A 21,122-nucleotide genomic window follows, 5' to 3' on the forward strand; every position below is an offset into this window, starting at 1 on the left:
TCTATTTAGTTTGATCTCTAAACATTCAGCGGAACTTGAAAAGCTTATAAAACTCACATTTTGCTGACAGCAAAATAGTGCAAACATAATTGTACGTTTTTTTATCTTGTGTACTTTATTTTTTTGAGTTCTATATTGTAACTCTACTTTGTAAGTTTCATTTAAGAAGTTTTATTTAGTCTGGGTCACTGACATGTAATACAGAATGCGATTTGAATGTATGTATGTAAACAAAGTTTGAAGCAGGCAAGAGCAAACTACTTTTGAATTGTTTCCAAATAAATTAGTCATAAAACCATCCAGAGGTCAAGCTTGAGGAAAACCTTACCAGGCACAATATTCAAATAGATTTTGTTAAGGAGAGTTTTCCATACATTCTTTAAAGAAAGGAATTATATCTCCCAGCCCACACCAACTGATCCTTGCACAAAATGATAAGTTATCAACATACCAATATAGACACAAATATAAAGGTTTCAATATTTCTGTATTAAAGTGCAATTCAAAAATATTATAAACAGTTAACTAGTTATGGAAAACAGTTATGCTTTTGTGTTCAGAATGAAAGTATTTGTTAGAAAAAAGTTTATTTTATACTTTTTACTGGATAATAAAACTCATGTACTAAAGGGAAAATAAACAAATATCCAGAACACAGCAGTATGTCTTCGAGTTTTTCACTGTGAAGTACAGCCCTAACATCAAGGAAGAAAAGATTTCCTATATGCAAATTATATTCTCCACTACTTTAGTGGAACAATAGTTCAAGAAAACAAATACAAGAGGAATATACATGTGAGAAGTCATTATTAAATAACAGCTTAACACAACCCAGAATATTGGTTGCTTCTTTCTCGCTCATAGACAAAAAAACTATTTTTAGTTTTTTTCTTCCAATACAATTGCAGAACTCTTATCAAATATAGTTTCTTACTGATGTTTGCAGTTTTAATATTTTTTCCACCTCATTTATCTCTGGCTTGATGGTGTACCTCAGCTAAATCTAGATAGAGGGCTAACAAACAGAAACTGCTTTGATATCTACCGTAAGTCAGGTTTTACCAATATACAGCAGTGTTAATTCCCATCATCTGTAGCAGAAAAAAAGTTTTTTTCCTTAGATATAATATTTTATGTTGTGTTAGCTGCTACTAGTTAGAAAAGAACCGATTTCCAGATCACAGATTTTGAGTCCTGTTCTTAGGATAACCAATATCTGTTTTTTTCTGGATCAGATATTATGCTGTTTGCTTAATTACATTTTATTTTAGTCCTCTCAAATCTAGCCCGTTATAAACCAATCTTTGGTTCCAGTCCACATAAATGGTTTCAATTCTAGTTTCCTTTCTGCTGTATAGTTATGGCACAGATAATTTGCACTAATTTGAGTAAGACTCATTGCCCTACTCTTACACCAGGCAGAAGACATTTTAGGGACACAGAGACACATAAAGATGTTTTAGAGACATAGACCCTGCAGCCAAATTGAAAGCAGAAAACCTGCTGTGCATTCCTTCAGATGTAGATACAGTAAAACTATATCTACCCGGCATCCTTCTGCAAGGATAAAGAACCAATACTGCAGAAAGTGAAATCTTTACAGCACATTGAATGTGGGAAACCAGACGGCAGCAACAATTACTGAGAAGAAATGAATTAATCTTTTGGATCTCTTCCCTGTCATCACTTCCTCTTTAGATACCAATTTCTAGGAATCAGTAGAAAGCTTTCTTCCTTTCTACTTTGCAGTAAAGATAGAAGTCTCTGTAAAATTCCCTGGTATTCATTAATCTGCAAGGGGTGAAAATACCATGCAGATAATGATGGAATTAAACATACAGAGATGCAGAAAAACAAAATGCTCCTTCATGAATATTTGTGTTACATTAAAGTGTTTTGTTTATACACTGAATATTTCATCCCTGCATAACTGAATGTTGTTTTATATGTATTTTATAGCTTGTCTTTCCCACCAATTAAAGGGCTAAAACAGTCGTGGCAATCCTAGTCTACCCTCAGGACAGAAAGCAAATAAAGTACTACTGTCACCTCTCTTGTATTGCCATTCTGAAAGTTTAACAGCAAGTGTAACACCATCCAACACTATGCATGCTACTGACACAGGATGGTCTAGAGATTAAAAAAAACACAAGAGGCAGCAGCAATGATAAAATCTCCAAAGTCAAGAAACGCAAGAAAGAAGGTGGTGCTGAGACTCCTGTTAGTTGTTCTTCTTTTCCTCAGGGGGTGCATAGGGAGGTGGTTGATCCTAAAATGAAAATTAGGCACATTTAATCAAATTGGCCTTTTACTACTTAACATTTGAGTTTTTCTTCTGCCCACTATTAAAATATCTCACCATCCCTAAAATTATTTCATATCAAATCACAGCGTGTAAGACATTTCAATGCGGTCTCACATGCGACCTGTCTTCTAAGAAGATGTCAACTATAATGAAAGACCTGAAGTCAGAAGATGTCATGTTCTTCCTATCTTTATAAGGAAAGTTACTCGGTAATATGTGGTAAGCCAATGTTACGTAGAGACCCAGCTCTCTGCAAAAGGCTCTAATGCTCAGAGAGGTGGAAAGAAAAAGAGGTGGTCAGCAGCAAAGTACGGTAAATGGACGCAGTTACAAAGGGGTGTGCCAGTGGAACACTCGAAAGGCCGGTTTAGGAACAATTCATCATGGCAAAAATCTATGTGCTTACGTGTCTTATTGGCACATAATCAACCTAACCTATCAATGTTACTATCACAGGGATGGAATGAGATAGTATAGAAACAGACAGTTAAATATGTATATAGGTGTTTCTTTTTTTTTTAAAGGAGAGGAACAGCCTAAAGTAAATAAATAGACTTTGTGTTTGTGTGTAATTTCCTCTGGAATTCAAAATTTCCCAGTGTTAGTATGCTCATATAGTAGAAAGCAAAAATGTCAGATGCTCTTGGTATAATGTAAACATTATATTCAGTGTAACTAGCTGCAGATTTTATTTAACTAAATGTCAGAACAGCAAAAATTTTTGAACTACAAAGCTAAACCTGCTCCTCAATTGTGTTACAGCAGACGTCTCCAACCTTTCCGGGCTCGTGGCCCGGAGGGAAGGAGAGCAGCTTCCAAATTGGTGTGTGCGCATTCACACACAAACAAGGCCACACGCACCGGAGAGGCACTAGTGGCCCCATTTTTGCATGCACAAATGGGCTGTGCAACCTGCCCCGCGTTAGTGGCCCCGCTTGCACACACATGCATGTGCAAACGGGACCGCAGGTGCTAGCGTGAGTGGGGGGAGTGCGTGCACACGCAAGTGCATACCGGCCAGTCATTTCTGCAGCCCGCTGGCCAAAAGGCCACGGCCCAGTAGTAGGCCGCGGCCCATAAGTTGGGGACCCTGTGCTACAGGATGTCTATTCTCACTCAGTGATTGTACCAAATATTAAAACTGAGAATCAGGTAGTTTAGACCCAACTGAGTTAACACGACAGAAAGTTAGTCTATGACAGAACTCAGAACTGAGAATCAGGTAGCTGAAACACAACCAAGTTAGCACAACAGAGTTAGTGTATGACAGAACTCATTACATTTCTCATAAATTCCTCTCCCAATTTTTTCAGTTAAAATGGTACCTAAAAAATGTGGAAAATCACTACTCTCTTAGCCCCATCTTCTGCCACATACAATTCTAGAGAAATTCCTTACCATAGGCATGTAAACATTATGAGGATTAGCTGGGTTATAATATGCACTGGAAGTTGCCTCTGCTGCTTTATTGCCACCTACATCATTAATAAAAGAAAAAAGATAGGGAGAACTTTTAAAACAAATGCAAACACTGTTCACATTCACAAACGCTTAGTGTCTTATTATTTTCTAGATATTTTCTAGATTTGTAGCCTCTATAAGGAAGAATCTGGAATCATTTTTAGATATATTAACCATATAGGTTTAAGGTAGGCAAGAGAGAGAATATTCCACAATGATCAGAGTCTGAGATCAAGATCTATCAACTAACATATTTCAACAATTAGCAGATCAAACAGAATATACAATCTCTAAAACAGAATCTGGTCACATTTTTGCAAGCAAGGCCACAGGCTCTCTCTCCCCTTTTATTAATTTTTAGGCAGCAAATGTCCATAAGTGGAATAGCACTGATGATACAGGAAGGGATGGAGACAGATTTTCTGGCTTCAGCTTTTGGCCAGGAGGGAGGTGGGGGGAGTCACCAAAAAGGAATACTAAGCCTTCCAGAGTCAATACAAACTTTCAATAGCACAATACTGCACAATTTCTATGTAGCAAGATAAGACTGGAGGTGAGGGGGCACGAGAGGCTGGGGACTTTTGCACTCATCTTTAGAGTTTATGGTTAAGAGACAGATGTTTCAAAGAATATTTACTTGATTGAAAGAAAATGGCTTGGACAAATCAGCATGACAATAATTGCTCTTTAAATGACTTACTTAAAACCCAGAAAATAAAACCTGGGAAAACAATGCAACTAACCCAGTTCTAAGCAGAAGCAACCCTAGATTCTTACCTGGCATCCCAGGTTCTGTCCAGGTCCTAGGACCTGTAAGTCCTGGGTCAGTAGGAGCTGAAGGGCCAGCACCAGAAGGGCCAGGATATGGGGGAGGAGGGGCCATGTACATGGAGTTCATCCCAGGAGGTGGTGGATACGCGCCTAAAGAAAGAAAATCCATATTTGTACAAGCATATCACAGATGTATTTATGTTGGTGCAAGTTCACATGAATTATATTTTTTTTATATTGCACCTTCTTTAAAAATCAACCAGGAAGTATTTTCCAAATAATTTACACATTCAAAGAAAGATGACTACTATGCAACCTGTATTCTTGTGCAGATCCTACATCTATTCTCTTGGTTGTATAATACAATATATAGGACAGTAGCAGAATCATTTGTGGGAAATGGATCTGCAGAACAGCATACATGACACTCGAACACTTAATTCTATATTGCAACTAATGCCATTCACAATGAATATGTTCAATCATTCTAAATATTACCCTTTCCCTAGTGGCAATTCTATAATGTTGCTATTCATATTTTTCAGATCTGGATAATTTTTAAGTCATTTCACCTATATGGAATAGTTATGAATTTTCAAGTGCCATAGTACATTCTATCAACATACTTAATCTTATTTATAAGTGTGATTTTTAAAAAAATATTTTATATGTTAAATGAAGATGAAAAAAGGAACAAGAATTATAAAAACTCCCAAAACTTATCTTAAACAAAAAGAGACAGCTTAATATTGAATAACAGTATTTTATAAAGTTGGTTGAAAATTCACCTGGAGGAGGTGCATATGGATATCCCATAGGCTGCGGAGCAACTCCATATCCATTCATCTGTGGAGGCATATACATATATGCTCCAGAAGCTGCTTGTGGCATAACATAGCTTCCTGGTGGAGGTACATAAGCACCAGGAAAAGGTGGTGGTGCATACCCATAGCCAAAACTCTGAGCTGGTACTCCTCTAGAAGCTAAACACAGTGTATTTAATAAGCCAAATTTAGCACATGAAATCTTAAATAATTATGTTTTAAATCAACCAAAATTAGAAGGAATTTACGCAAATTATCTAATTAGTTTACTCATCATGATTATTATGCAGGAAATGCATTCTATGTGAAAATTGATTGTGAAATTAAGGAAACTACAGAAAGCATACAGAATACAGCTTTGTGGTGTTTACTTGCAGTGGTCATTGGAAGTGTCTGTATTTAATTCTAGGTAACAAAATGTGTCTGGAAGCATGCATGGAAGCACAGGGAAGACTGCACATGCTTCCCTCTGGATCATGTGCCTGGAAGGAGAAAAGGGACTTAGAACGTAATAGGCAGCATTCCAAGTCACCGCCCAATGCACCTTTGCCATTAAGGAATATTTTCCTATAATATTTTTCTTATCAGCTGCCAATCTAATCCAAACCCATTTTTGTACCCAGTTTTTATTTTTCCTGCTTCTTCCACCATATCAAATCTGGACCCATTCGGTTCAGAGGAGTTATCCTGCTGTTATACAGAGTCCAAGTCTCTCTACATATTTTCCCCCCCAACATTCTGTTGGGTTGGAAAGAATGGAAAACATATAATAGAGGTGGGAATAGCAGCATTTAGCACTGACCATACATTCGGTTTTAAGCATGACTGAAGAACTATCAGCAAGTACATCAGTCAAATATTATCATCAAAAGCAGAAATCAGCTTTTTTATCTGTCTGGGATAGGAAGAAATAAGAAGAAAGTCTTACCATCACTTGCAAGCTTGAACATCATTTGTCCAAACTCTATAGCACCTCCACTGAAGAAGCTCATTTTAAATGACGCCTGACCTTCCCAGCCACCTAAGAAAAAAAGATCGTGTTAAAAGTGTTAATTATGGCAGCTTCCCAAAAGGTTGTCAAGACAAACCAGGGATAAATTGAACACGATTTGATACCAATGATCAGTTTACAAAGCAATTCAGAAATAGTTTTAACAAATATTACCATAATGGAGTATCCCTATGCCAGAGGGAAACTACCTCTTTTTTGCCAATTCCAGGTTCCTCAACATTGTATTACTGAAATCCAGAGATAAACTATCAACTTTCAATAGGTGTATTAAACCTTTAGTAAGATTAGCCTACTTACGTTATTAAGAACCCTTTAAAATCAAATAAAAAGGACCAAAACTTCATCCTATCCTTACCAAAGTTCTGGAGAGTGCAGAAGATGGCCGAATAACCCCAACTTCACAGTATAACCCACCTTTCTCTCACAGATTTCAAAAAGAACAAATTTCAAGGTAAGAACAATACTTAAATTGCTTTTTTCTTTTTCACAACCAGCTAAAGATGCTCATTCATCACTTTCCCCTAAACACATTAATATGTAAAAAGTGCAACTCTTCTTACAAAATCAGAAGTGAATAGCTTCCTCCAAACGCTAATCAAATGTTTTCACTGAATTTAATCAGGAAATGTGAAATTTAACCAGAATGTATACCAGGAAAACAGAATTTTCTATTTCCATATGCAAGCAAAAATTTACAAATAAATATACATCTGATTTGAAATAGTTGTCTTTAAAAATAGGTTTTCAAAATAAAATCCAGTTTTTCTTTTTCTTCCAAATCAAGGTAAAGTGAATTATGAAGTTTCGCATAAATACTGAATGAAGGATAGTGAAAATAATAGCTATCAAAAACCTTCATTATTGGTATATATGTACAAAGAGACATTGATACATACTTTTGATGGATGTATAGTTCTCACTACAACAGAAATTTAAACCAAAACCTTTAAGCTTGATTTTACATATGATTACTCCAAGAGCATATATTATTATTATTATTATTATTATTATTATTATTATTATTATTATTATTATTATTATTATTATTAGTGACACACACCTCCTGGTTCTGCTTGTATTACTCCTTTGATATAATTGGCAGAAAAGACTGGTTGTTCAATGGAGCATCCCTTCACCAAGTGGAATGGCATCATGAAAGACATCATTGGGTCTTTGCCTTTTGACACAAAAATAACCTGCAAAACAAATTTATGCTTTCACTTGTTAAAAACAAAGCCAACACAGAAATGAAAACACGTAACATATAATTGCAATCTACATCCATATCAAATCATCAATTTAAGATTTAAAATTGGAATCATAATACTTTTATCCCAAAGCTAATTTATCCTAAAAACATTTTTCCTAAATAGGCAAAATAATCAATCAAGATAATCTTTTAGAAGGCTGTTCAGCATGGTTTAGCTTTACTTCTTATAACTTTTGATTCTTGGCTTGTGTAGGCCTTCATTAAAGATCTCAATAACAATGTATGGACCAACCAAAAGAAAATGGTATGCCAGGTTCTGAGTTAATATACAAAATGTTTAAAGCCAAACTCACAATCCTTTTAATCTACACACAAAAGCAAACATTTAAAATATTATTTTAAAAATAGTGAGGGAGTTGTGTTTATTTTTATTTTTGGGCTGAAGATAGTTCCAGAAACAGAAGGGTTCTAGGCTACATAGAACTCATCTGTAGTGTCTGTCAACCTAATGGATCTTGACAGCAGGCCTGCAATCGAAACTTCATAGGCCACTCTTAAAATCCACGAGCGCAGTCAATTTTTTGAATACTCTACTCTCTTAAGTATTTAAAACATTAAATTGTCTGAAAATGATTATTACATATGGCACTATACTAGTGTTACTGGCTTTAAAAGCTAAATCGCTATAGCTATTCTAGTGACTTCAACTGAGAGTCTTTTAAAGTCTTCCACATCAAAGGCATTAAGCAGTACAATTTGACTTTCAATCAGAGCATGTAAATGACTAAAGCATAACTTATTTTAGATAGAACCCTAACTATGAGACACTTAAATCGGGAAGGAAAAAAATATCTAACCATTGACTTCACTTCTGATGCCACAGCTAACTTTGACTCTAGTAAAAGCATCAAATTGAGAAGGATTTTGCAGAAAAACCATATTACTTTATGTATTGTTAAAAATGTATTTTCAGTAGCTAAATATTGTTTTGGAAGCTTAACTGAGGAAATTTTCCACTTTGTTCTTTTACTTGGGAAGGTTGGATTTCACTCAGAACTTACCCGGAATGGAGTGAGAAAAACCATTCCTTTCTTAGTGCCTTTGAAAATCTCGGGATTGCCAGTTATCTCAGAGAAAGTCAGCTCCACATCTTTACAGTGCTTGAGAATACTTCAAGAAGGAGATACAATATAGATGTATTAATATGTTTAATAAGATTTATTAAAAATGACAATAAGTATTGTTTTTTTACAAAGTAAATAAAAAGTATTTACTAAGCTCAGTCCAGAAAATGTAGCTCAGATCCTCTTGGTATAAACCTCTGTACAACTTCAACACTACAGTTAGCAACACTAGTGAATGTAGTATTCTATCCCCAGTATAGCAATATCTATTATTATTTGCTCTTTGTATTAAGTCTTTAAGATTTCTTTGCCCTTGCAATTGATAGATTACAGCCCAGTAGCATTGTATACGTAGCATGTTCAGTTTTGAAGAAAGATGGGCAGGAAGCCTTGCCATCAGGCCACTGTGACCGTTCTGCACTACATTTTGCCAATAAAGCCATTCACAGTCATGTAACATTTGATTCTTTACGGAAGGCGCCAATGTCTTTGGGTCAATGTCTTTTACTATTATTTGTGACTGCTTTGGAATAGTCCATGGACTCTAATGAAGTTGAAAGCCTGTTTGGGGCAATTCGGCCACCTCTGGCTTAGATCCAATTTCCCTTTGGCTTCTTTAGATGGCTGGGTGGATTGATGAATCCAGATAGGAGTAAGCACCTCATTTGGGGAATAAGTGATGCTCCCTCCTTATTCCCCGGTCCCAATCATATTGAATAAGTATTGTCACCAAGCTCCTCTTCCTAAAGAAGTTTTCATTTATTTATTCAATTTCTATAACCACCCAACTCAACCAAGTGATTCTGAGCAACTTTATTTTGGGGAAGAAAGTGAATGTCAAAGCATCTAGTAAAAATGGATTATCGTCAGAAATCTAGAAAAAGCATAAGATGGAAAGAGTTTTCATCTGTTCGGTGAATGATCTATGAATGACCTGGATGGAGAGAATAGATGCCTCCTGGACCACTCAGCAACATTCAATACAATTAATCCTAGTATTCTTCTGGACCATCTGCCCAGTTTGGAGTTGAGGGCACTGGTTTACAATAGTCCTGCTCCTTACGAAGTAAGTAATTCCAGTGGTGATAATGAGTCAGGCTGGCCCAGTGGGTGGTCCCTTGTGTGATATCTCAGGGTTTGGTTTTCTCTCCCTAGGCTATCCATCTGGAGACAGAATATCATCAGTATGCTGCTGAGGTGATCTCTAGTTATACGCTTTCATTTTGGGCAGGGCCAACCTGAAGTTCCTGATTCTGAAGGCTGTTAGTCTGGATAACATGGAATAAACTGAAGTTAAATTCCAACAGGAAAGGGATGCTATTCTGTTCTGGTTTTAACACTAGACAGAATAGCATTCCTCTGAAACAGAAGTTCTACAATTTGGAGTTCTTCCAGGTTTCATGGCTTACAGCTGGAGGGGCAGGTGGAGGCCATGGAGCCTTTGCCCTGTTTTGGGTGATGTGCCTACTCTGCCCTACACTGAATTGGAAGCCCTAGTGATAGCAATTCATACACTTAATTCCATTAGACTACCATTATATATGTCCAAAAAGCTAACTTTTACAATTCTCAGAAATTGCAATATATACACTGAAAAAAATGCACAAAATTCTGAATTTCTTCACTGAAAAAACAATCATTTCTTACTTAGGTTTTATTTTAAAAAAAACCAGATGGTGACCTATCACTGCTCAAGAATGTTGACAAGGTTAAACTTTTTAACTTAGCACTCCAATGATCATTTAGAAATCATGTGATTCTGATTTAACTCATATTGGCTCTACTTCCAGTCCTACTGTCAGTATCACAGCTCTGCTGTACTATTTTTTTTTGTATGTTTTCTTCAGTAATTGCTTGTCTTTTTATTTCAAAGTAAACCAAAAGAATGATGAATCAAACATGTAAGTTATTTGCTCTCATTTGTTTAATAATTATGACAAAAACAAAGTCATAATTTGTTTGAGTATATATCGGAGGTGGTGACCCTTTGAGAGCTGTATGCAACCAAATTTCATTTTGATGTATGCCGATTGGTGTACATTCAAAGTGACAATAAAGTTATCATCATAATTATTCATCTCTTCAATGTATTAGCTGAGTACTATCTTAACATAAATATTGTTTTCCTGTGAACCAATTACTTCAGTCATGTTTCCTCTTAGGTAACAAGCCTGCCAGAAAAGTAATCCAGAAATTTATCTCGGGCCCAGACTTTATTTCCTTTTCCCTTTCAATTTGTACTTTTATATGGTGTGATGGAAAGAGAACTTGTTTTAACTCTCTACCTCCACGTAAATTGCTCTCCGGTTACACCCATTATTCCTAAACTAGACTGAGGAAGGCGGGATTAAATTCATACTTAATGAAGCCTACACCAGGAGATGAAAATGTGTGTCACAACTACGGCCCACGTCATAAAACAACAACACTACTGTACACAGATTATTGCCGGATGGGAAGTGTAACTAAAGGCCACGTAGACAGTTTGGGGTTACAGGAAAACAAAACAAAACAAAACAAAACAAAACAAAACAAGCCACTACCATCCTTGCGCCTCCCCACCAGGAGTCAAAATCCCAGGGAGAGCAAGACTATAGAAAGGGAGGGAGCGACGCAGGTAACACTCCTACGGCCTCTTAACACTTGGGCAGAAGTCACAATCCTTCTTCGGCCCCCGAGCGCCGCGCTCGGGGCCGAAGAAACCAGGCGGCTTCCCGGGGGTGGGGTGGGGGGAGACAAGGTCGTTTTGCTGCGCATTAGAGGCGTCCGTCCCACTGCTCAGGTAGAAATGCTCCGCCTGTATTTCGCGATCCCTGAGGCTACACAAGGCCCCCGACTCTTTCCCTTGCCGCCCCTTACTAGCCAAGTACATCTTCGCCTCCGGTTACCTTTCCCCGTGGGGCGGGACAACCCCGCCACCGGGCGAGTGGTTCCTGTTCACCGCCATGTTCCCGGCCAATGGCACCGACCGAGGCGGTTCTTCTCTTTCGTCCCTTGCCAAATACGGCAGAGACGCCCCGTAGCGGCCGTGATCTCCCGGCGCGCAGGCCTGCCTCTCGGTGGAGAGGAGGCGTGGCGGCCGGTCAGCTGAAGGGGAAGCCTGTCCCGCGGAAGCCGCGTGATTACTTGAGAAGACTGCAAAAAGCGCGGCGGTGCTGCTACGGTTCTAGTTTATAATCGGCTAAATGGGTTCTGGAAGGAGGAGGAGGAGGAAGAAGATCAATGAGCGATGCAATTAGTCTTGATCGATGAAAAACGCCCATAACTAGGTAGTACCTTTCTTGGGATTAACTTAATAACAAGTTTTATTTGCTATGTAAATACAACGTTCGTTCTCCGCATTCCCACCAACCGCCCTGGAAAGTAATATTATATAATCGAAGGTTGCTTGAAATCAGCTGTTCATTTCTACAGCTGTAGATGGCTGAAAAATGTATTTGGAGTGAGGGCTTCCCTCCAGTCACAAAACATCTTGCTTCCTGTCCTGCCTCTTTATAACAGCATAAGCAGATATTGTTTTGGTTGCATTTTTCTATGAACTTGAACCTCGTAAGTGGCTGCCATTGTGGAAAATCACAATCCAAACAGAATATAGTAAAACAGACCCCAGGCAGGCAAAGGAGTTAGACAAAATTGTGTACGCTCATCTTCTTTATGTGCTTAATACATACTGAGGGAGGCTGAATTCGAAAGAGATAATGTGAACTTTTAAACTTGGAGGAAGCAAAAGTGGTCTTTGAAGAAGCAGGATAAAAAGACTATTAATGCTTTTTAACTTTACTGTTGAAGAAGACTGCTAAGCGTAGCATAGATAGCCAGAAAACAAACAAGTGGATCAGAATCCAAATAATCAAGATCAAATTATCATCTAGATACATTATGCAAAAACCAGCCCCCTTGAGAAGTTCATGATACTGGGAAAGGTGGAAAGAAAGTGAAAAAGGCAACCACAAACAATATGGATGGCTTTGATTCATTGTTGTTAGCTGCGAAGTCGTGTCCGACCCATCACGACCCCATGGACAATGTTCCTCCAGGCCTTCCTGTCCTCTACCATCTTCTGGAGTCCATTTAAGCTCATGCCTACTGCTTCAGTGACTCCATCCAGCCACCTCATTCTTTGTCGTCCCTTTCTTCTCTTGCCCTCAACCTTTCCCAGCATTAGGCTCTTCTCTAGTGAGTCCTTCCTTCTCATTAGGTGGCCAAAGTATTTGAGTTTCAACTTCAGGATCTGGCCTCCTAAAGAGCAGTCAGGGTTGATCTCCTCTAGGACTGACCGATATGATTGTCTTGCAGTCCAAGGGACTCGCAGCAGTCTTCTCCAGCACCATAGTTCAAAGGGCTCAATTATTTGGCGCTCAGCCTTTCTTATGGTCCAACTTTCACATCCATACATTGCAACTGGGAAGACCATAGCCTTGACTATACGCACTTTTGTTGTCAGGGTGATGTCTCTGCTTTTTAGTGTGCTGTCTAGATTTGCCATGGCTTTCCTCCCTAGGAGCAAGCGTCTTTTTAATTTCTTGGCTGCAGTCCCCGTCTGCAGTGATCTTGGAGCCCAGGAAAATAAAATCTGTCACTACCTCCATTTCTTCCCCATCTATTTGCCAGGAATTGAGAGGGCCGGATGCCATGATCTTGGTTTTCTTAATGTTAAGTTTCAAGCCAACTTTTGCACTCTCCTTCACTCGCAACAAGAGGCTCTTTAGTTCCTCTTCACTTTCTGTCATTTAGAGAGGTATTATCTGCATATCTTAGGTCACGGGTTGGCAACCCACGGCTCCGGAGCCACATGCGGCTCTTCAAGCCGTCTCATGCGGCTCCCAGTCCTCCTCCGCCGTTCTGGAAAAAAGTCCCATTGAGAGAATGGGGCGGCGGAGGTTTGGAGAGCTGGTGCTTTTCGGGGCCGAAAGAAACGCGAACGAAGGCAGCAGCTCTCCAAACGAGGTGGTGGCAGTTTGGAGAGCTGCGTGCGCAGCTCTCCAAACCTCCTCCGCCCCGTTTGCAGGGCTGCCGACTTAGTCCATGTTTGAGGAAGCCAGCAGATCTCCAAACGGGCAGCGGCGGTTTGGAGAGCTGCACGCGCAGCTCTCCAAACCTCCGTTTGCAGGGCTGCCGGCTTCGTCCATGTTTGAGGAAGCTGGCAGATCTCCAAATGGGCGGCGACGGTTTGGAGAGCTGCGCGCGCAGCTCTCCAAACCTCCTCCGCCCTGTTTGCTGCCACGCGTTTGGAAATCTGCCGGCTTCCTCAAACATGGACGAAGCCGGCAACCCTGCAAACGGGGCGGAGGAGGTTTCAAGACCTGCTGCCTTCATCCGCGTTTCTTTCGGGGCGGCGGAGGTTTGGAGGCCTCTCCAAACGGGGTGGTGGAGGTTTGGAGGCCCCGGGGGGAGGGGCAGGGTGGCTTCGGCGGTGCCCGGGCTGAAGGCAGCGCCGTGACCCAGCACCTGTCGCCAGGGAGACCTGCCGCCGCTGCCGTGCACGTGCCTCCCGGCTCGGGGGAGCTGCGCTGTGGGAGACGCAAGACTTCCTTTGGCCGGGGACAGGCTCGATGCCTCCGAGGTGGGGCCGGGCGGGATCTTCTGAAAGAACGTTTCCTTCGTCTTTGCGTGGCCCTCCGCGGTTGTCTCGGCCAGTGAGTCCCCCCCTCTCCCGGTAAGCTGGTAGCACCAGGCGGCGACAGGTGCACACGGCTCAGGATGCGGCGTGGGCATCGGGGCTGCCGAGGATCGGCACAGTGCAAGCGATCCAGGGCAGGAGCTGATCCCGAAGCTTCACAAAAGGCGGAAAGAAAAAAGTCCCAGAGAGAGAGAGCGCAGGGCGGGGGGAGAGCAGTTTTTTCTGAGGAAGGAAAAGTCAGGACGGCAAAGCCGTCCATACTAGAGGTGGACGGGGGCAGGGCTGGTGCACATTTTGCATTGTTCTGCACATGCGCGTGCGTGCACGCATGCACGCACACATTTTGCAGCTCCCACTTTTTTGTGTGTGTGACAGAACCGGTTCCGAGTGGCTCTTTTGCTGTTTCAGGTTGCTGACCCCTGCCCTTGAGGATTGTCATCCATGGAATCCTTCCCAAGCTCTCTCTAAGTTTATTGAAATTAGCTCTAGTTTGACTGTATTTTATTGCTTGTGCTTCCATAATGTTGAATTCCAATATTGCATGATCACTTCCTCCCAAGGTTCCTGTGGCTTCAACACCTTCTATCATTTCATCTCTGTTAGTGAGAATTGGATCCAAAATGGCTAATCCCCTAGTTCCCTTCTCTACTTTTTAGGTGATAAAGTTGCCTACTAGGTTTGTCAGGAATCTGTTTGATCTTCCACTTGGTGCAGGGTTTGTCTCCCAGTTGATGTCAGGGTAGTTAAAGACCCCCATTACTATTGTGATGTGCGTCCTACATACCTTAGTTAGCTAACTAGCAAAAAGTTCATCTATTTCCTCTGGTTGGTTGGGTGGCCTATAGTATACACCTATGGCAATGTCATTTTTTCTCCCTTTTATATTGTCCCAAATGCATTCAAGTTTACAGTTTTCGTCATTGTTGTGCTCTATTTCTGTAGAGATGTAGTTATTTCTTATATAGAGAGCAACACCTCCTCTTTTATTTGGTCTGTTTCTTTTGAATAATTTAAATCCCTCTAGCTGTGTGTTCCATTTGTGGGTTTCATCCCACCATGTTTCCGTAATGGCGACAATATCTTATCTACCCTCATTAACCTGAATTTCTAGTTCACCCTGTTTATTGCTCATACTCTGTGCATTGGTGTATAGACATTTAAGTCCTTTATGACTTACCCTGTGTTTACTTTCTACATGACCTGTGTGGTGCCTGAGTTCCCCTATTTTCTTACCACCTATTTGGTTAGTGCACTTTGTGTGGCACTCGCTATTAGAAGCTTGATTTTGCTTAACAGCAAGGTTGATATTCTTGTCCACACACACATCTATGTTACATGCACTGATAGCCCTATAATTTTTAGATTGCCGGGAACAGGGATATTCTGTATCAATTAACTCACTGTCCCCGGTGTTTAGTTTAAATATTCCTCCAGAAAGTCTGTGAATTTATAGCCTAGCAACACTGTCCCTTTCTTTGATGGATGCAAACCTTCTCTTTTGTACATATTTTCATTGGACCATACAACAACAACCCTTAAGATTCCTATCCCTACAAAATAAAACAGTTGTTTTCTCAATCGTAGCAAGACTGGAAATGTCTGGAGAAATCATTCCATAGAGATGGAGTAGTCATCTATGCATTTCCAGATCACACACTTCTGGTGGGTTAACTCAAAGCATTATTTCCTGCATCAAATGTGCAGGGTGTCAGATTCAATTGGAAGGATGTGGATATGTGAAGATATCTAAAAGTTAAACTACATAAGACTTTTTCCATATAATAGCACTTCAAATTGTTCTTGAAAACCTATATAATGTAAATGTTGATATTGGTATATTAGTGACATACATAACTAAATATCAAAGCGTTCAAGCGCTGTTCAATATTTATATGAAGCCACTTGGAATGATTTTTGACAGATTTAGAACTAGATACCGATATGTCGAGAATACCTAGTGATAATTCCCTCTTCTGCAAAGTCAGCATTGGATGCCTCCAGGGCTTATGCGTCTCCAGTTTATAAAGGATAGGATGTGAGATAAAAAGCTGAAACAGAAACAAGATGGAACTGTTACTGATTCTAAGGGGTAGACCTCAAACAGTAGAGCAAGCTACTAACAAATCACTCAAATTACATATTTTAATCAGACAATGGAACACAAAAGTTAAGTCTAGCAATATTTACATCATTGTAATTTTTTCAACAAGGTTGGATCAGTAACAATAAAACTTCATTGTGATACTTTAATGAGTTAAATATATCAAAAGATTCTAGGCATTGTCCAATCCTGTAATTGTTTTTTTAATACAAACAAAACCCCTCCCAGTTGTAGTATAATATACTAACTCTCCACAAATTAGCTTCTAAGACAATCTACATTATCAAAATGTTTAATTAAATTTTGGTATCCACAATGACAATGGAAGGTTTTCAGAGATTATAATAGGATATTTTCTTTCTCTATACCTGTATTCTTTTTATGGCTTGATTTATACAATACAGACCCATATGTAACATAAAAAAGAGGGGGGGCACTATATTGCTGTGAGGCATTTTCTTTCCTAATATATTTGTGACAGTGATATGGTAATACTCAAGTAAGAGCTATTTCTGTAGTTTTGATGTCTGTAGGTATTTGAATTGGGGAAATGAAACTGAAAAAAAGGCAATTTTGTAATAGTGCATACATTGGCTACAGCAGATGGCCATGAATACCTGATGCTCCCACAACTGGCTCTAAAATGCAAAGATCTGCATTGGGAGCAGGCAGATCTTTGGCTTTTCTCAGCAAAGTTAGACTAGTTATGATGTAGATGAGAAATACTTTAAAAATAAATGGCCCTACACAATTCAGTATCAAGCTGGAATTTTAGAGCTATTTTTATTGTTAAGAAGTAAAACTGATAAGAATATTCTACTATTCTTGGTAGTAAAGGAAACCAGAATTAGCTTGCAAAAATAGAGCTTGTTAAACTCAGTTTGAGTTCCCCAAGACAAGTTATCAATAACATCATACCTCAAAATCATTGCTCCTATATACAGTCTAAGAAGATAAAACTTGAAATGGCTTAAGGTAGAGTGAAAATCGAAGGTTTTCTCTTTGTTCAACTCATCTGGAATATACCATACCTACATAGGACAGTAACATCAGCGTTGTATATTTTACTGCATTTATTGCCAGGGTATGCAAAGAATGTATTTATGATTATAATCTGCAGTGCAAGGCAGTGCAGTGGTTAGAGAGTGGAACTGGGATTTGAAAAATCCAGAATTCAAGTTATCTCTTGAATAAGACAGTAACAGTGCAACTTTATACTTGTCACTTTTCCTCAGCCCCAATAGCCTACAAAATTTGCTGTGGGTATATAATGAGTGGTGACTGCTTGTACTGTATAACATGAGCTCTTTAGAAAAGATGGATAAAGGTTGCTTAGGAACACTGGCCACCAAAACATTTTAATATATTTAAATAGATGTGTATTTGACAGAAGCAATTTGAATATTAATATGAGAAAAGGGCACACAGGTGAATTTGTGTGAATAGAAAAATAGCCGATGCATGAATTAAAGCACCATTGTTGAGGTTTATTCTCCCATAGTAGGCACAATAATGCTAATGCATGTTAAAGGGCAGTAGAATTTCTTTAATTAGGTTTCTTGTGCCCAAGAGTTCTAAAAACGAGCAGATAAAAGAAGTAATATGCCTAGGGATGTTATGCTTTGTGTGGTCATTCTAATTTTATGCCTAGGAGAATCAGCACAATACTATAGAATTCTCTGATAACCTCTTCCATTGAACATCAAGTTTCTGAGTCAGTATCATTCCAATAACATAGCTTTATATTTCCACAATTATATTAGAATATATTAGTTTTCACACTTAAATATATTGAACTAAAGTGGGACTTCTGAATAAATAACTATGCAGTTGCTGTATTATCTTTTTTATATTTGACAAAGGATACTGCTGCTATACTAAGACAATCCTTCTCATAAAATTATTTTCTGAATAACTACAGTGAAACATTTCTTCTCTTGCAGTCATTAATTTGTCATGGCTTTGACATAAGTTTTCAGAAACATCATGCAATTGTATCTTGCAATGTTATGGAAAGGCTGAAAATCACCCTTTCACAAAAACCTGCTCAGGACCAGACAATCATATTCATTTCAGCTAAAACTTAAGCTACATTTGATTCAGAATATTCATAACCTACTAGCAAACTAGCCTCTCAATGGTTAAACTAAGCTAAAGAAGCAAGAAATTCTTCACAGAAATAAATGAAAGGCCTGCATCCTTATCATGCAAATGTATTTCTCTGACTAGGCCTTTGTTATAAAACAAATCTTTTGAAGAGTAGTACCATTTATGCAAATTCATATAAATTCATAGTGTTATGGCAATGTGAAATAGAGAAATTGTCTACTCTAGCTATTTGTCAAAACTAGAAGTGGGAGTTATGAGTCTTCCTAGTAATAAAAGTATTAATTAAATCCTTCAGTCTTGACTCCTGATGATTACATGGACATATCCAAGTTGTTTTCTAGGCAATAATTCAGAAATCATTTGCCTTTGCTTCTTCCTCGGTATTCAGAAAAAAGGACCTCTTTGGGAATTTTTGCAAGTTTCCCATCTAAATACTAATTTATGTAATTAATTATATATTAAATATCAATGGGGTCATAGTCTGCTTAGCTTTTGGGGACTAGGCAAGTTTCCTATATGTAATACATTGTGTTATAAAGCAGCGCTCAATGGACTTACCAAAAATGTAGAGGGGATCCAGTGATCTCCCCCCACCTCTCTCTTCACACACACACACACACATGCGCGCGCGCACACACACACACACACACACACACACACACACACACACAGAGATTTGTCCCTCTCATTCTTACATTTGAGTGGTTGCTTCAGTCAAATATTATTTGGGTTAATATTTCATATTAAGTTACAGTTTGATTAACTGTAATGAATAAGCAATAATAGGCTAGGATCCCACATACTGTAACATCACAAACTATGTTACAGTCCAGAATGGCTAAGTTCACATCATATAGTAAATCAAAATCAAATCACATTATAACTTACAGTAATATATGCGTGAACCTAGACTGTATATCAAGGTCTATTGAAATAAATCCAAAATTATAGCAAACATTTTCCTATTAAATTCTCCTATGGTCTCATGAGGTTTTATGGAGAGTCCAAACAACTACTTCTTCTAAAGATGTCTTGAAGGATTCCAAATGTACTTCTGTTTTCTTTTTTTGAGTTAATGGGAAAAGGTTAAATTCCATTGGACTAAACCAGACTAAGAAATAATCTCAAAAGAAGGCATCAACAAACTATTTCTATACTTTTTTTTAGAAAACCATATTACTCTTAACTCAGAGGAGACTTGACATCTAAGTTGGGAACAAAAGATCAAAACACCTATTCTTTGTTTAAGTATGTTACTTTAAGTAGTTGTTATATGCAAAATAGTTACACATACTGCAAAAGTTTGTATATGTATTTGTAGAACTTAAAATATTGCAGTTAATTTTTCCAGGTTGCTATAGCCAAAAATCTATTTGGAAGGACTGAAAACATTTTATGGATGAATCTACGGACAACTTTTCTATAATGTGATGACCTTTTCTGCCACATCCCAGATCATATTTTAATAATTTGTAAACTCAAAAAGGGGTTTCAGTGGATTTCTGCTATTGTGGCTCCAATTAAATATCCTCCCTAATGAGATTCTTAATGCATGGAACTTTAATTTTACTGATTAAACTTTGATTTTCAATTTAGTGTTTGTTGACTTAGAATTCTTTGAATTAAGCAATAAATTATATAACACCAGTGGATTTCTGCTATTGTGGCTCCAATTAAATATCCTCCCTAATGAGATTCTTAATGCATGGAACTTTAATTTTACTGATTAAACTTTGATTTTCAATTTAGTGTTTGTTGACTTAGAATTCTTTGAATTAAGCAATAAATTATATAACACCAGCTACAAATTTTATTCCATTTTTAATATTTCTGTGATATCTTTTATGATAGGGAAAGGCCATAATTGCACAACAGAGCAGATACTCTTTGTGTAAAGAATTCTGGGTTCAATCATTATCTTCTTCAGGATTGGATTGGAATCCACTGCTAGATAAGACAAACAGTATAGAACTGGATCTGATTCAGCTGTAAACAACTGCTTTTGTTCTCTGTATTTTTTAATGTTTTTGTTAGCTAATTTCCATTATGGAAAACTCCTTAGAAGGAACATTTGACTTTGATGTTTAGATGTGCACATTTAAAAATGAAAGAGGACTATTCCCCCCCCCACAAAAGTGGGTTACATTAGTTAATAATCATGATATTGTGGGAGACAGCATGAAACAGCAAACATGATGGCTCAGTATGTGGCAGTGAAATTCTGATCCTCACAAGTCACTTCTGTTTTGTAGGTAGTCCACAAATTTAGATTTTCAGCATTTGACTATATAAACTGGGTACCTATTTTTGTTTCAAAAAGAGAACAAAGCAGAAAATCTAAAGATTAGAGTACTCTGGCCAAATTCCATGTTTGGAAATCAGCAGTACAATTTGCAATTGAATGAAAGCTGACTATCTAGGCAAACTTACAAGGATCTGAGTCAGAATTAAAATGACACATTTTAGGATAAAAGAAGGACGTGCCTTAAATATCCTCCTGAATAGTGTCTTAGTATGCTACAGCTATAGGCATCTTTCCCATTGTCTGTGGGTTAGAGCAGGGGTCCCCAACCCCTGGTCTGTGG

At 38.4% G+C, this 21,122-nt stretch overlaps 1 protein-coding gene across 1 annotated transcript; it reads right to left on the reverse strand.

The window, feature by feature from the left end:
- Positions 1 to 470: 470 nt before the first annotated feature.
- Positions 471 to 11,738, reverse strand: WBP2NL (WBP2 N-terminal like). The gene is made up of 8 exons (XM_081330970.1): positions 11,596 to 11,738; positions 8,645 to 8,753; positions 7,434 to 7,569; positions 6,290 to 6,382; positions 5,326 to 5,520; positions 4,544 to 4,687; positions 3,704 to 3,780; positions 471 to 2,269 (listed from the first exon to the last, which is right to left on the reverse strand). Exons 1-8 carry the CDS (start codon positions 11,652 to 11,654, stop codon positions 2,222 to 2,224), a joined length of 861 nt encoding a protein of 286 aa, XP_081187096.1. The 5' UTR covers positions 11,655 to 11,738; the 3' UTR covers positions 471 to 2,221.
- Between the last annotated feature and the right edge of the window lie 9,384 nt (positions 11,739 to 21,122).

This window comes from Vipera berus, assembly GCF_964194415.1.
Source record: "Vipera berus genome assembly, chromosome: 6".
NCBI classification, from domain to species: domain Eukaryota; kingdom Metazoa; phylum Chordata; class Lepidosauria; order Squamata; family Viperidae; genus Vipera; species Vipera berus.

Bases quoted from the DNA above. Each gene is read 5' to 3' on its own strand.
- WBP2NL (XM_081330970.1), bottom strand. From the start codon at position 11,654: ATGGCGGTGAACAGGAACCACTCGCCCGGTGGCGGGGTTGTCCCGCCC. The intron at 8,754-11,595 runs GTAACCGGAGGC...TCCTTCTTGAAG, and splicing joins GTCCCGCCCCACGGGGAAAG to TATTCTCAAGCACTGTAAAG. The intron at 3,781-4,543 runs GTAAGAATCTAG...TTAATGATGTAG, and splicing joins GACAGAACCTGGGATGCCAG to GTGGCAATAAAGCAGCAGAG.